The sequence below is a fragment of the Phaethon lepturus genome, unplaced genomic scaffold (assembly GCF_000687285.1).
Source record: "Phaethon lepturus isolate BGI_N335 unplaced genomic scaffold, ASM68728v1 scaffold8251, whole genome shotgun sequence".
Classification (NCBI taxonomy): domain Eukaryota; kingdom Metazoa; phylum Chordata; class Aves; order Phaethontiformes; family Phaethontidae; genus Phaethon; species Phaethon lepturus.
Genome location: NW_010518405.1, coordinates 43886 through 56441, shown reverse-complemented (window position 1 = coordinate 56441; position 12556 = coordinate 43886). Strand labels below are relative to the sequence as shown.

At 36.5% G+C, this 12556-nt stretch overlaps 1 protein-coding gene across 1 annotated transcript in view; it reads left to right on the top strand.

Moving 5' to 3' along the window:
* Positions 1 to 4164: 4164 nt before the first annotated feature.
* PSME4 (proteasome (prosome, macropain) activator subunit 4) overlaps positions 4165 to 12556 on the top strand; it is a gene marked incomplete at its 3' end in the record, with an annotated part of 51930 nt that continues 43538 nt past the window's right edge. The window contains exons 1-6 of the mRNA XM_010296717.1: positions 4165 to 4205; positions 4743 to 4859; positions 6272 to 6331; positions 9747 to 9791; positions 10627 to 10776; positions 11954 to 12017. Coding sequence (XP_010295019.1) covers positions 4165 to 4205; positions 4743 to 4859; positions 6272 to 6331; positions 9747 to 9791; positions 10627 to 10776; positions 11954 to 12017 — 477 coding nt within the window. The remainder of the gene's footprint in view (positions 4206 to 4742; positions 4860 to 6271; positions 6332 to 9746; positions 9792 to 10626; positions 10777 to 11953; positions 12018 to 12556) is intronic.

The following is a 12556-nucleotide window of genomic DNA, read 5'->3' as shown; positions in this document are numbered from 1 at the left end:
TTTCCCTTCCAACTTCATCAGAAAAATATAAGGTTTCCTTTTGGGTGCCGAAGGGATGTGTGTGTATACTGTGTAGATGTACATGTGATTTAAAGTCTTGTGAAGCATGATTCATTGTTTTTTCATATCGTTTGTTAAAAACTGAATTTTAGATCAGTCATAATCCTGTCCTGTGTATTAAGAAATGAAAATAGGTAGCCAGGAATTCAGGAGAGTGCCCTATTCAGCTTAGTAAGTGAATGCAATTTTTAACTGTAGCAGAGCTGCCAACTTTCTAGGGCAATTTAAGATGTCCACTTGATACAATAGTACATTTCCTAAAAATAGGTCTATTGTAATTGTGGAGTGAGAGACTGGATACCTCATGCTTTTAGAATAGGGAATTGGCTTTTTTTTTTCCATGTTCAGAGACCCTGTACTCTGTGCAGAAAAAACAGATCTGCAAACAGAATTTTAATTTCTTAATCATGTTTTTTTGGGGGTGGATTTTGTTGTGTTGTTTCTCTCCAAGTAGCTGAACTTCAAATCAGACTTCAGTCGACCTGCACAGTGAAGGACAATTTACTTATCCTTTTTGCAGTTGACTGGTAGAGGTTGAAAGCTCATAAAACTTTTGACTGTTTTCTTAAAGGAAGAATGAGAAAAGAAGTGGAATTAAGATTTCACGAATCATCACAATGTAGTGTTACCTGCTTTCATATAAGAAGTCTTGTTTTTTGTTTTGCAGTACTTTAGTTCTGGAATTAATTTTTTTCCCCAATAACCCTTTTTTTTTTTTAATGCTTAAGAGCCACTGTTTGTATGGTGAAGATAAATCTGTGTGTTTAGCCCCTAGGCATTCTTCAGGATTCATTAAGTTCTGCCTATATTATTTAGTAATGGTGATATTTCATCCTTTGTGAGGGGATATTCTGAAAGTGTTGCAGGTGCCTTCTGCTACATTTGCTCATTTAATCTTGAGGAAAAGGTGATTAGCCCCTTTCTAGAACTAATTATTTTCTGCCATTGTCTTAATGCACAGCTGGATTAAGACAAATAACTGACAATTCTAAAATTTACTTCTCTCTTTTTTTTCCCCCCCCCCCCCCCCCCCCCCCCCGACATGAAGAAGCTGTAAATATGGGAGCAATTTGGCATCTAGTTCTGCTTCTTGGGCATAGTGACATCTTGGTGTTCAGTACATTTCTGTGTACTTTACTCCTTCTGTTTCTTAATTAACAGCATTTTGTATAATAGAACTGCTGTTAGCAAATGTCAAGAAAGGTAACCAGCCAAACTTTTTTTTTTCTTTTGGCATATATAGCAATGCTGACAGATTAATTTGATTTCTAATGTAGTGTTTCTTCGTAGTTAAAACTTATTTTTCAGGCTTCTGCAGTTTCTTGTTTTTTAATCATACATGAAGAAATGAAAACCATGTTCTTCGTTGGTTTATACCTAGTATTGTGAGAGTGGAGAAGTACATGCAAGTGCATGGGACTGAAGAATAATGAATTGGAAGTTATTAAAGGTTAAACTTTAGTTCAGAACCCTCTTCCACAGCAGACTGAGCCTTTGGTGTTGCTGTTTTCCTTCCCTTTTACTGTCATAAAAGTACAAACATTCTTGCAGGCAAACTCCTGTAAAGTTTGGTCATTGCATCAAACACTCTTACCCTTTTATTAAATAATAAGGGAAGACTAAGGGGAATGACTAAGTGGGAGTGATAGGACTGTGTGGCTGGTCATCTCTCTCATGGTCATATAAAATGCCTTTGATTTGCCTCTGAAGTCTAGCAGGCTGTTTTCAGGCATGTGCTTTTCCTTTGTGAGTTGGGAATAGCTCTCATGTCTGTTTATGAAATTTTTGTGTTGTCCTGATTATTACCCCATTTATCTTGAAAAAGCTTTTACATTGCGTTCTTCTCATACAGTATATGAGGAATGTATGCTTAAAAGCATTCTAAAGAAGGTCAAATATTGTGATTAAAATAAGTATGACTAAGTTATATGCTTCTGTTAGCCCTCAGAAAATCAACTGTCCCCTGTTGTTTTCCCTGAGGATTCCTTTCGCATGTCCGTTTTATGTGTGTGAAAAGTGTAGGTGTTCAACTGCTCATGGTGTCATTCTATAGGTAGATAGGGGCCAGTCAAGAGACTTTAGGTTCCTGTGGTAGAAGAGTGGGTTGTCCTGTATTGTGTGTGTTTCCTGCTGTATTTGAAATAAGTAGAACACATTGAAATGAGCATTAGTGAAAATACTGCCCATCAAATGTAACCTCCCTGCCCTTGAAATCAGTAGGAAAAGGGAAGTGGGAAAGTGCGGTAGAGTTGGTTAGTTTCTTACACACGCGCGCGCGCACACACACAACCCCCCATCCACCCCCCCCCCCCCCCCCCCCCCCCCCCCCCCGGGTGATTATCAGTTTGCCAAGGCCCTGTAGCTGTTTCACTGTGTCTTCAAGGGAAGCTGGAGGAAGAAGGTTGAAAGAAAAAATCTTGTGAGGAAAGAGCAAGGGGACTCGGTGTTTGTATATTTAAGGAAACTAACTCATTTTGGTAAGATTACTAGCTGTGGGTCATCCTGAAAGTTCAGCTATAATTTTGTTTTAAATTGAGGAATGGGGGATGTGGGGAGGTAGAGGAAAAAAAATACTCAAGTAATTGGGTTCAAATCTTGTGTGCTCTTGTGTTGCTGTGTGAAGTGTGCTTCATGTAAGTGTGTTTTATTAAGGAATCTGAATTTTAGTTCTCAAGTAATTGGTTCTTCCACTGGAAGTTCTGTGAGGAATAGAAGTTTATAGAGGAGCATGAAGCATTTAAAACTAAAACAGATATAATATTAAACCAAACTCCTCAATGTTGCAGGAGTCAATTTTGGAAACTGAATTCAGGAATCAAGATAGTTCCTTTTCATTGTTAGATCAGTCACTGCTAATGTTTGCCCCTTTAAAATTACCTAGCCTCTATTACTTTGAAGTAGGAGTCCTTCAGCGATGTTTCCTTCCTAATCTTTTCACGTGGTGGTTCTAGTGTAGGATTCTACAACACGTGCTGCCCTGCATACCAAATAAGCAGTGTGAGATCTGGCGTTCTTCACATTATCAGAACAGGCCTTGATGTTCTGCTGGTGTATATTTAGCAACTTTATCAACCCAGCCTTTACCAAATCTTAAACAAAAACAATGAACAATCTTCTCAAAAAATTGGTTTCTAGGAGCTCATATCTTGTATACTTTGTTGAACAGCGTATTAGTAAGGTTTCTTAGGAATCTTTAAGAATAGTTGGAGCAGTAATAAAAAGGAAAGCATGCTTCCCAAGTGAGTAGCAATTCATAGTTGTGTGACACAGAAAATGCTGCACTAGAACCTTGTATGGATTTTGCTGGTGCAGAATATAGTTTTAAGACTTCAAATGTATTTCTTTTTTCAATCTCAATTTGTAAACAGCAAACGCTTCTTCCAGAGTTAGTCTCGATGAATTTACACTTTCTTTAAATAGTAAATATAAGGGATAGCAGTGGGGGACACCACCAGCGAAGCTCAGTGTCTAAATCAATTGTTCAACCTTATTAGAAGCTATCAGATTTGGACTTTACTTGATACTTTTTTTTTAATAGCTTCTGCGTTGTGTCCTGTCTCCTCCTTAAAGTGCCCCAGCGGAAGAGGGTAGAGTATAATAAGGCTGCCTGTGACAGTCGTTGTTATTTGTTTTGGGTTTTTTTTTTAAGAGAAATAAATACGTGGGGATATGGAAATACTAAATTTAATGTCTAGTACATTTTCAGCTGACATGAAAGAATATGATTATTGTTTTTGTGGTATCTGGTGTAAGCATGAAGTTACACTATTTGTAGAACCTTGGAAGACTGTAAACTTTATTTGATCATCCTTTTTCTTTCTCTAGTTACTTTCAGTTGTCAATCTTCCTTTGCTATACAGCTTCAGGTTCTTACTTGTTGGACTTGTGAACTAGGTTTTACTTCTGTTTCATTAAACACCAAGTTGGACAGAGTCTGGCTCAGGTCTTGGATAAAATGGAAATGTTAAAAAATACTGCTGACTCATGTTGTGTTTTGTTTCTAGATACATCCGATTATATGGGAGAAAATTTAGCAGAGAAGATCATGTGCTTTTTATCAAGTTGTTGTACGAGTTGGTAACAATTCCAAAACTGGAGATCAGCATGATGCAGGGATTTGCACGCCTGTTGATAAACCTGTTAAAGTACGTACAGATTTCTGCTGACTACTACTTTTGTTTCCAAGTAGTTGATCACTTCACTTGCTTAATGTTGTTACATGCTTCAATGTACTAGTGTGTTTTATTACAGGTTAATTCACTTAATCTCCCCTATACAGATGATGTTGGTTAAGAGTTCTCATTATGCAAACATGTTGTCCCTTTCAAAGCTTTAGGAGTGGTATTGAAAGTGAAAGAACATCAGGTTTTGTTCCTGTTAGGAAAAGAAAACATCTCAGCCAAGTGTTAAGGTTGAATCTCAAATAGGGAGAAGATGAAGACTGTCTCACAACTTGATAATGTTTATGTCACTTAGTCAGGCTTTTCCTGAAGACTTGACAGCTTCTGTTCATGCAGAAATGCTGCAAGTGGCTAGCTTTAGTCTTGCCTAACCTTCCTGCAGTTTGTGCCAAATGCAGGAGATAAACATCATTCAGAGCAGTGATCTGAGGTATTCTGATGTGCAGTGTGTCAATGTAAATGCTTAATACTGAAGTGCTCCTTGTTATTTTTTTCTGTTAGGAAAAAAGAACTGCTTTCCAGGGGTGATTTAGAGTTACCATGGAGACCACTTTATGAAATGTTGGAAAGGATATTGTACTCCAAAACAGAACATCTTGGATTAAATTGGTTTCCCAAGTAAGTTTGCATTTTAAAACACTTGATAGACTATAAGTACCTGTAATGCTTGAAAGTACTTCAAAATTTGCTTTTAATACCTGGAAACTGATACACAGTGAATATTTTTCTTATATTTTCAAGAAGTGTATTTCAGTAATTGCATGCAAGACTTACTAAATCATGTATATCCTTCTGCCAGTGAATTGTGTTTGTTGTGATGTTTCTCTTTATGAATGCGTTTGAGTTCATTTCTAAATATGCTGGAACAGGGGCCTTCATCTTTAGAATGATAACTCACAGTTTAACAGATTTAGTATTAAATTTTTAACAACATTAATGTTAAATGTCTGCTTTTCAGTTTCATAGCACAGTAAGCGTTTGGGGAAAAAAAAAATGGTACTGTTCTTAAATATATGTACCGTAAGCATTCCCAATATCTGTAATCTAGGTGTAAATCAGTATGCATACAAAGAAAAGTAAGTGCGTTCTATAGGAAATACATCTATATTCTTTCAAAGTGATAATACGATATGGACAAATAAATTTTTTTCCCAGTTAAGAATTCTAGAAATGTTCTACTGATTTTTTTTTTTAAATAAAAAAGTCTTTTCTTTGCTTTCTTTGTGCTGCAAATCCCTCCCCATCTGTCAAATTTCCAAAATGACAATTTTCATAGTAATTCCAATTAGAGAAGGTCCTGCTTTATAAACTACAGACTATAAAAGATACTATATGGATAACTCATTATGTTTGTATTGAAACTTTGCGTAAAGAAACGCAGGTGAAAGTACTTCATTGGCTTTAAATTTTCTTTTTTTCTGTCCAGGGATGTTGAAGTACTAACATTGATTCTTTCTACACTGATAAGTGGCATGAACAGAAAATATATGTAGCCTTGTAACTTGTTACAGAGCATTTCATGCTGAACTTCTGTCATGGCTACGTAGCTGGAAAAATAATTTTTCTAAATAGCATCGTTTTGCTAATTGTAGGTATTACTTATAAGTGAAAATCCAAAAGAGCAGAACCTTTTTTAGTTGGTTTAATTTATGCATATGCCAGCACTTACTGACACTGCATACTTTGCTCTGTGGGGATGTTGATCAGTCAGTTTTCATTTACTGTGTGAGAAACTAGCATAGTGGGGAGGAGACTTTTGCAAGAGGGAGAAGAAGGTTAAGCTGGGAGGAGGACATCAGTTGTGATTGTCTGTCTGAAAATTTTAGCTTTTATTAACTGTATTAGACATCAGACATTCTATTTTAATATGCAGTGCGATTTGTTCTCATACGGTGTTTTTTTTTTTCTTAACGTCAATTTTGAGGGGTATCTTTTTGGTGGAAGTCAAGAGATGCTTTTAAAAGCTGATTTGATTTATAGCTGTTAATTTAACTACTGTTTTAATATTTTATTTTTTTTTTTACATTCAGTTCATATCGACCAGGCTTGTCTTCACCTAAAACATTTGTGCTTAATGTATTACATAGGTGGTAAGAATGACTTTTTGTTTTGTTCAGCTCTGGCCGATGTGTAATCTTCTGCATGTTCTGTTAGATTGTAACACTTGTCACACAGGTGTAATTTTCTGCATAAATAATTGTATTGGAAAACCAATGTTAACATTACACCACTGTTTATGAGAATGTCGCACTGTATGTAAACCTTTCTAATTGGGGAACAAGATAGCGTGTGTGAAGTGGCTGATAAAGTGGCTATATGCTAACTAATTTAACCAGTGTATATATTTCAAGGGTCAAATGAAAGGTAAATTTTATGTTTAAATAACTGCTGTGTCTGAATATGAACAAAATCAGTATTGGTGTAGGAGTGCATGTTACTGAGTAAGTGTACCTTACTATTAAAAACGATGAAATCATGGAAAGTGCTTTAGCAATGAGGTAATAGGTTCTGGAAAATACACCCAGCAACAACCTTGTAGCTGTGAAGTGTGAAACAAAGTTTCTGTATTGGAAGAGTTTACTGTGAATTTTTGCAGTGAGAAACATATCAGGAGTTTTGGTGTATATATAAATTTGGAAAACTGGTATAAGTACAAGTGGAATTGCAGTGTGTTTTGCTTTGTTTGGGGTTTTTTAGGAAGAAATTTTTAGTTGTACTAATGCAATGAGAGATTGATATTTGGCTCACCAGAGTTAGAAATTCACTAAAATTTGTGAAACTGTAGCTGGTTGCTCTTTTCATTGTCGTGATTTAAACTCTTGTAATGGAGTGCCCACTGCAGGGCTAGAATTTCACTTAAGGCCTGAATCTGTCCTGAAAAACTGAAAACTGTGCTTTTACTGCTTTTTCGTAATGTCAGTCAACAGTGTCAGTTTCTATGTTAACTGTTTTAACTGAAACATGTTTGTCTCTGAAAATGCAGGGAAAAAAACCCAGATACACAAATTAATATGGTCATGTCCTTTCCAAAAGAAGAAAATAATCATGTAGTACCAAAATTTTGACTAGTGATAGGGTTTAATACTATTGTTGTGTGTTTGTTTGTCTATGTATCCATGTGGCAAGACATGATAATAATAAGCTAATAATATGTCGGGTAATAAGGAGGAGCTGAAAGCAAATAAAACTGAATAGGGTGAGAAATCTTCCTTTATCTCACTGAATAAGCTATTGTTTCAGTAATTAATAGGAGATACCTTCCAGTGTAGGTGGCTTCATTATCTCTCAATTACAAAAGTTTTAATACACTATCCAAGTAGTCAACATTAAATACCTGAGCAAGGGCCAGAGTACAAACTACTTAATGCTGATCCAATCTGGTGTGTTTTATGTCTATAAAATCGTTTGCTGTTGTGCTCTATTAATCCATGGCTAGGTTTAGTGGTAGGGTAGCATACAGAAATTTGCAGGTGTGATACCTGCAGGTACTTTTGAGCAATTCTGTAGTGTCGGGTGTGCAGAAAGTCTAACCAAAAGTGGAACAGAAGCCACTGCTAAGAAGTTTGAGAGATTTTGTTCAAAGTGGTAATGAAAACAGTAACCAGCAGTCTCTTGTTCTCCCCAGCTATATTGTCCCGTCCTTTTCTAACTAGTACTCATCAAACAGGAATCTTACAAGGTGTCTTCTGCAGTTGGTCTATAGTTTAACTGTGTCTTAGATGGAAGTTTCCTTACATACAAAGTGGTCTGCTGTTGCTTTTTTCTTTCTAGCTTCCATCCTAAATTTGTGATCAGAAGACGGGAGGGGGCATTCCTTCCAGTCTTTCTCCTTTGCTCTCTTCCACTAACAAATGCTGAGTTCTGGCTGAAAATCTGTGAATTGGAAAGACCTGTTGATCTCTGGTACCAGTGTGCCTTAAAATTCCTCTGTCCTTCAGGTTCTCCTTAGTAATAGTTTACTTCAGTGGAGTGTGAAACTATGGGGATAACTTTTTTGTTTGTTTTGTCGCACGCTTTTCATGTTAATCTTTAATGCTCTTAAGGAATGTTGCTGGTTCATGCTTTATTTATCTACTCTTGGAACAACTGTTACCTCTTTCCTAACTCTTTCAAGAACAGTATTCACCTTAACCCAGAATCTTGATGAGCTTCTTGCAGAGTTCGATCTTATTTTTGCTTAATGAGTGGTTGGCCATTCCTCTTCAAATTTTAGAAGCTGTCAGTCAGCTGAAAATTTTCGTCCTGGGAGAGATCATGGATTTACTTTGTCACTGTTGCATAAAATGCACAGAATTTTGCATCCTCTGGAGCGCTGCTTAAAATGAAGTAGTGGTATGAGGGCTGGGTGGGCTTTTGCTGGCTTGCAGTGAATGTTGAGGTGTTGAAGGGAAATAGCGTTTTATCCATTTTATATTTCTCCTGTCTTGTATGGGATCAGTTTACTTTGTGTAGGACTAGAGAGAGACTGGGTGCATGCTTAGTATTTGTGTGTCTCAAAATTAATTGACCTAAACTGATCTTTGCTAAAACTCAAAAGATGATACATTTGCATCATCTTTTTCTCATCAAAATAGCATTTCTGTATGTTAGTTTTTGATTAAATAAAGTATGCCATATTCCTATTAAGAGTACAGGAAGTACATCTAAAAAAATGTAGGAAGGTCTTCTGCCAGAATGTTTTTTTTTCATTTGAGGAATGTTTTTTCGGTAAAAGTATGATTAAGTCTTGAGCTCATCTTGTAATAAACAGAAGATTTGAAGAACATGACAGTTTACTACCTCTATGGGTCCATTGATCAATCAGTCTTCTCCCCCACCCTTTTTAATTCTTTGACCTTATGCCGAAGTTTAGTCATTTTAAGTGGTTTGATGGCATCCTGTGACAATTCATGTTAAAATGATTTCTCAAATAAGTTTTCTTGCTACAGATGAGAACACTTTTTAAAATTAGCTGTTAATTGTGAGGGAAGCTAATGAAATAACCATTGATTTGCAGATAGTTCACTTCTCTTTCTTAGAACCACTGGACAAAAACTGAAACTAGGTTGAAAAAGACAGATATGGCATTTGGAGTCCAATAATAACAACAACTTTCTGAAGTCTGTTGCCCTTGTTGATCTTACAAATATTTATGAAGTCCATAAATCCATTATTTTTCTGTTTATCTTTTCAATTTTCCCTAAGAAGTTATCTTGCTCTGCTGGTTATTCATGGATAGAATGCAGGATATTACTTACAAGAAATTATAATAAATTCTTCACTTAAATGCAGTAAATACTAGAGTGGTATATGAAAAGTAGAACCAGGAGTTCAGCAGAGCAATTTTAATCGTTATGATTAGGTCTGTGTAGAAGGCAATTAGCTGCTGCATGTTCACAGAAGACATCTAATTGCATCAACATTATCTTAAGCTCTTGAGGGAAAAATCAGCAAATGGTTGTTTATTTTACCATGTCATTGAAATTTGGTAATACACTATCCCTAATGTTTCCTTTCTTGTTTCAGCTCCGTAGAAAGTGTTCTGAAAACACTGGTGAAGAGCTGCAGACCGTAAGTGTTCGTTGTTGTTGACTTTGGTTTTTTTTTTTTAATCCTGTACCTTTAATACTACTTTAAGAGGTTCACTTTGAACTGAGCTTTGCTATGGGGGATGCATCTAAACACATACTGTTCGTATGAGCAACATAAGTATAAAGCAACCTCACAGTTTTCTCAGATGTATTTGGTTTTGTAGCTAAATAAAACCCTTTAGTTTTCAATGTTGATTTTTCTGGTATCTGTTATGAATATGAAAGTCACTGAAGCAGAGTATTTTAAAAATGCAAACTTGATTACTGTCTCTTGAAAATTCCAACCTAAGGTTGGGACGCTGATAATGTTACTTCCAATTGGCCCCATATCAACTGCAATAATTATGCTGTATAAACAGTTGTATCTGATACGCATTTTAAATACTGCATTGCATGGATATTTAGTTTCTTTTAAAAGAAATTCTTGTCATGTTCTGATAAATGTTCCTCATGCCTTAATTAACCTTTTTTTTTTTTAATATTGCATCGAATGCGAATAGTAGCTGTTTGATTTTGACCACCCTTCACACTGAAATGGTTTTGCATTGTACAGAATCTTCTCTGGTTCAGCAAGACAAAAATCTTCTTTCATTTTTGTGGTCTTAAAATGATGCACCATGGCGTCCTTCATCTTGACTTTGTGTTTTGTGAAGGTTAAATGGAGTTGAGGATTGCCTGTCTATTGCCCTTGGGTACATGGTCTTACTATAAAATTAACATTTTGTGAGAAATTAATAGATAGTTTTAAATATGTTTTAAAAGACCCAAACTTTAAAGCCAGGGCTGTATATGTTCAATGGTTTCTTTGTTTTCAGGTATTTTCCAGAAGATGCCACTGCAGAGATGCTAGATGAATGGAGGCCTTTAATGTGTCCATTTGATGTTACCATGCAAAAGGCTATTACCTACTTTGAACTATTTCTACCTACTACCCTTCCTCCTGAACTTCACCAGAAAGGTTTCAAGTAAGCATAACTGAATGTCTATTGGTGTAGTATTCTGTTGCAAAGGCAAGCGATTATCTCTTACAGGATGACTTGAGGTCAACCAGCAAAACGAATGGTGGCTTTTAACAGCATTTTTGGCAGGAGTTCAAGACAGAAATTCTGTCAGCATTCTTCTTTTGTAGCAGTGACCTGGGGAAATCTTAGTACCTATTCTCTAATGAGTTTTTCCTACTCTAGAGTAAAGCACGCAGTATACAACAAAACAAACAGAATTAAATGCACTTTAGTTCTGAAAGAATAGTCCCAGAAGTTAAAATGGTTAACCAGAGCACAGCTTTGTCCTACCTTCTCTTTAATTTGGGGTAGCTTCTGATGAGTCCCTCGTGTAAGTTACATGAATTTACATCAAGTACAGCTGTTACTACAATTTCGGGATTGTGAGGTAGAGGTCTTCAGTTTGCTGTCAAGATGTGGAAATGTGAGACGGTCGGAAGATTGCTATAGGAAATGAGTTTGAGAATTAAGAGGAGAAACATTTACAAGACAGGACAGTATCTGGCTCATCTTTAAGGTAGAGGAATTGAACTTCAAACCATAAAGCAGTGGTGTTTAGTGCCTGTAGAGATTACTTAGGTTAGAAGTATATTTGTGATATAGGCTTAGTGAAAACTTCAGGGAAGGAAGTGGATGTGGTTTATAAAGGTGAATTTAAATAAGGGACTGGTATGAAGGGTTTGCATCTTTGGCCTCATGTGAATTCAGAATAGAAGCTAATGGCACTTGTAACCATCGGCCAGTAGGGACTAATGTTAGATTTTAAGGTAGAGGGAAATGAAGTGTGATTTATTTTCATCTGTTTTACCTGTGTTGGGATGGCAATATGTGATGAAATGGCAAAGCTGAAGCGGATAAGGAATCCCCTGGTGAAACATTTGTGTGAAAAGGGGAAATTAGAAGAGAATAAGAGGAGGAGAGGTAAGAGAAGCAAGGACTGAAACTCGGGATCAGTTTGGGGGTAAGGAGGATGCTGTAGGAGACAGTGTGATACAAGCATGTCCATGTTGATCCCTGCTGTTTTTGAATGAGCCGAGGGGCAGGTGAGTTCCTGAGACCACCTGGCAAAGTGAGGGATAAATATCCAATGAGAGAGCTGCTTTCACAACATCGAAGTTATTTTGATTCTGTTTTTTTGCAGGCTTTGGTTTGATGAATTTATAGGCCTTTGGGTGTCAGTTCAAAACCTTCCTCAATGGGAAGGGGTAAGTATTTACTTTTCACCTACACTGGAAGAAATCCATTTAAATATTCCTACAATGTGCCTGCAAGGCGTTGAAGTCAAACAATGATAGGGTGGAATTTTTTTTCCTTTAACTAGTACAAGAAAGCAGAGGCAATAATTTCATGATTGTTAGCAAGCAATTACTGGTTGAAATGAGACTGCACTTGTGCTTGTTGAACATTGTTTAATGGCTAGCTTGGGCAGCTTTTCTTTCCAGCCTTGGGAATGCAGGCATTTTCCAGACTGCCAGCTAATGCTTACAATCATGCGAAGTGCTATTGTGATTTCTATAAATTATAATTCTGTCAAGTCCCATCTTTTGTATCTTAACATGTATTTCATGGTCCTTAATTTTGAGTATAATGCTTTACCTTGACTGCAATGAGTTGTTGTCATCCTTATTTTAGACACAGTAAAGAACCTGTACTTGGCCAAAAATACCGTTTGGCTATATCTGTCAGGGAAAATAGTCTACCATGCACCTGTCTGCCTTTTTTTGTGTATGTCTCATATGACTAG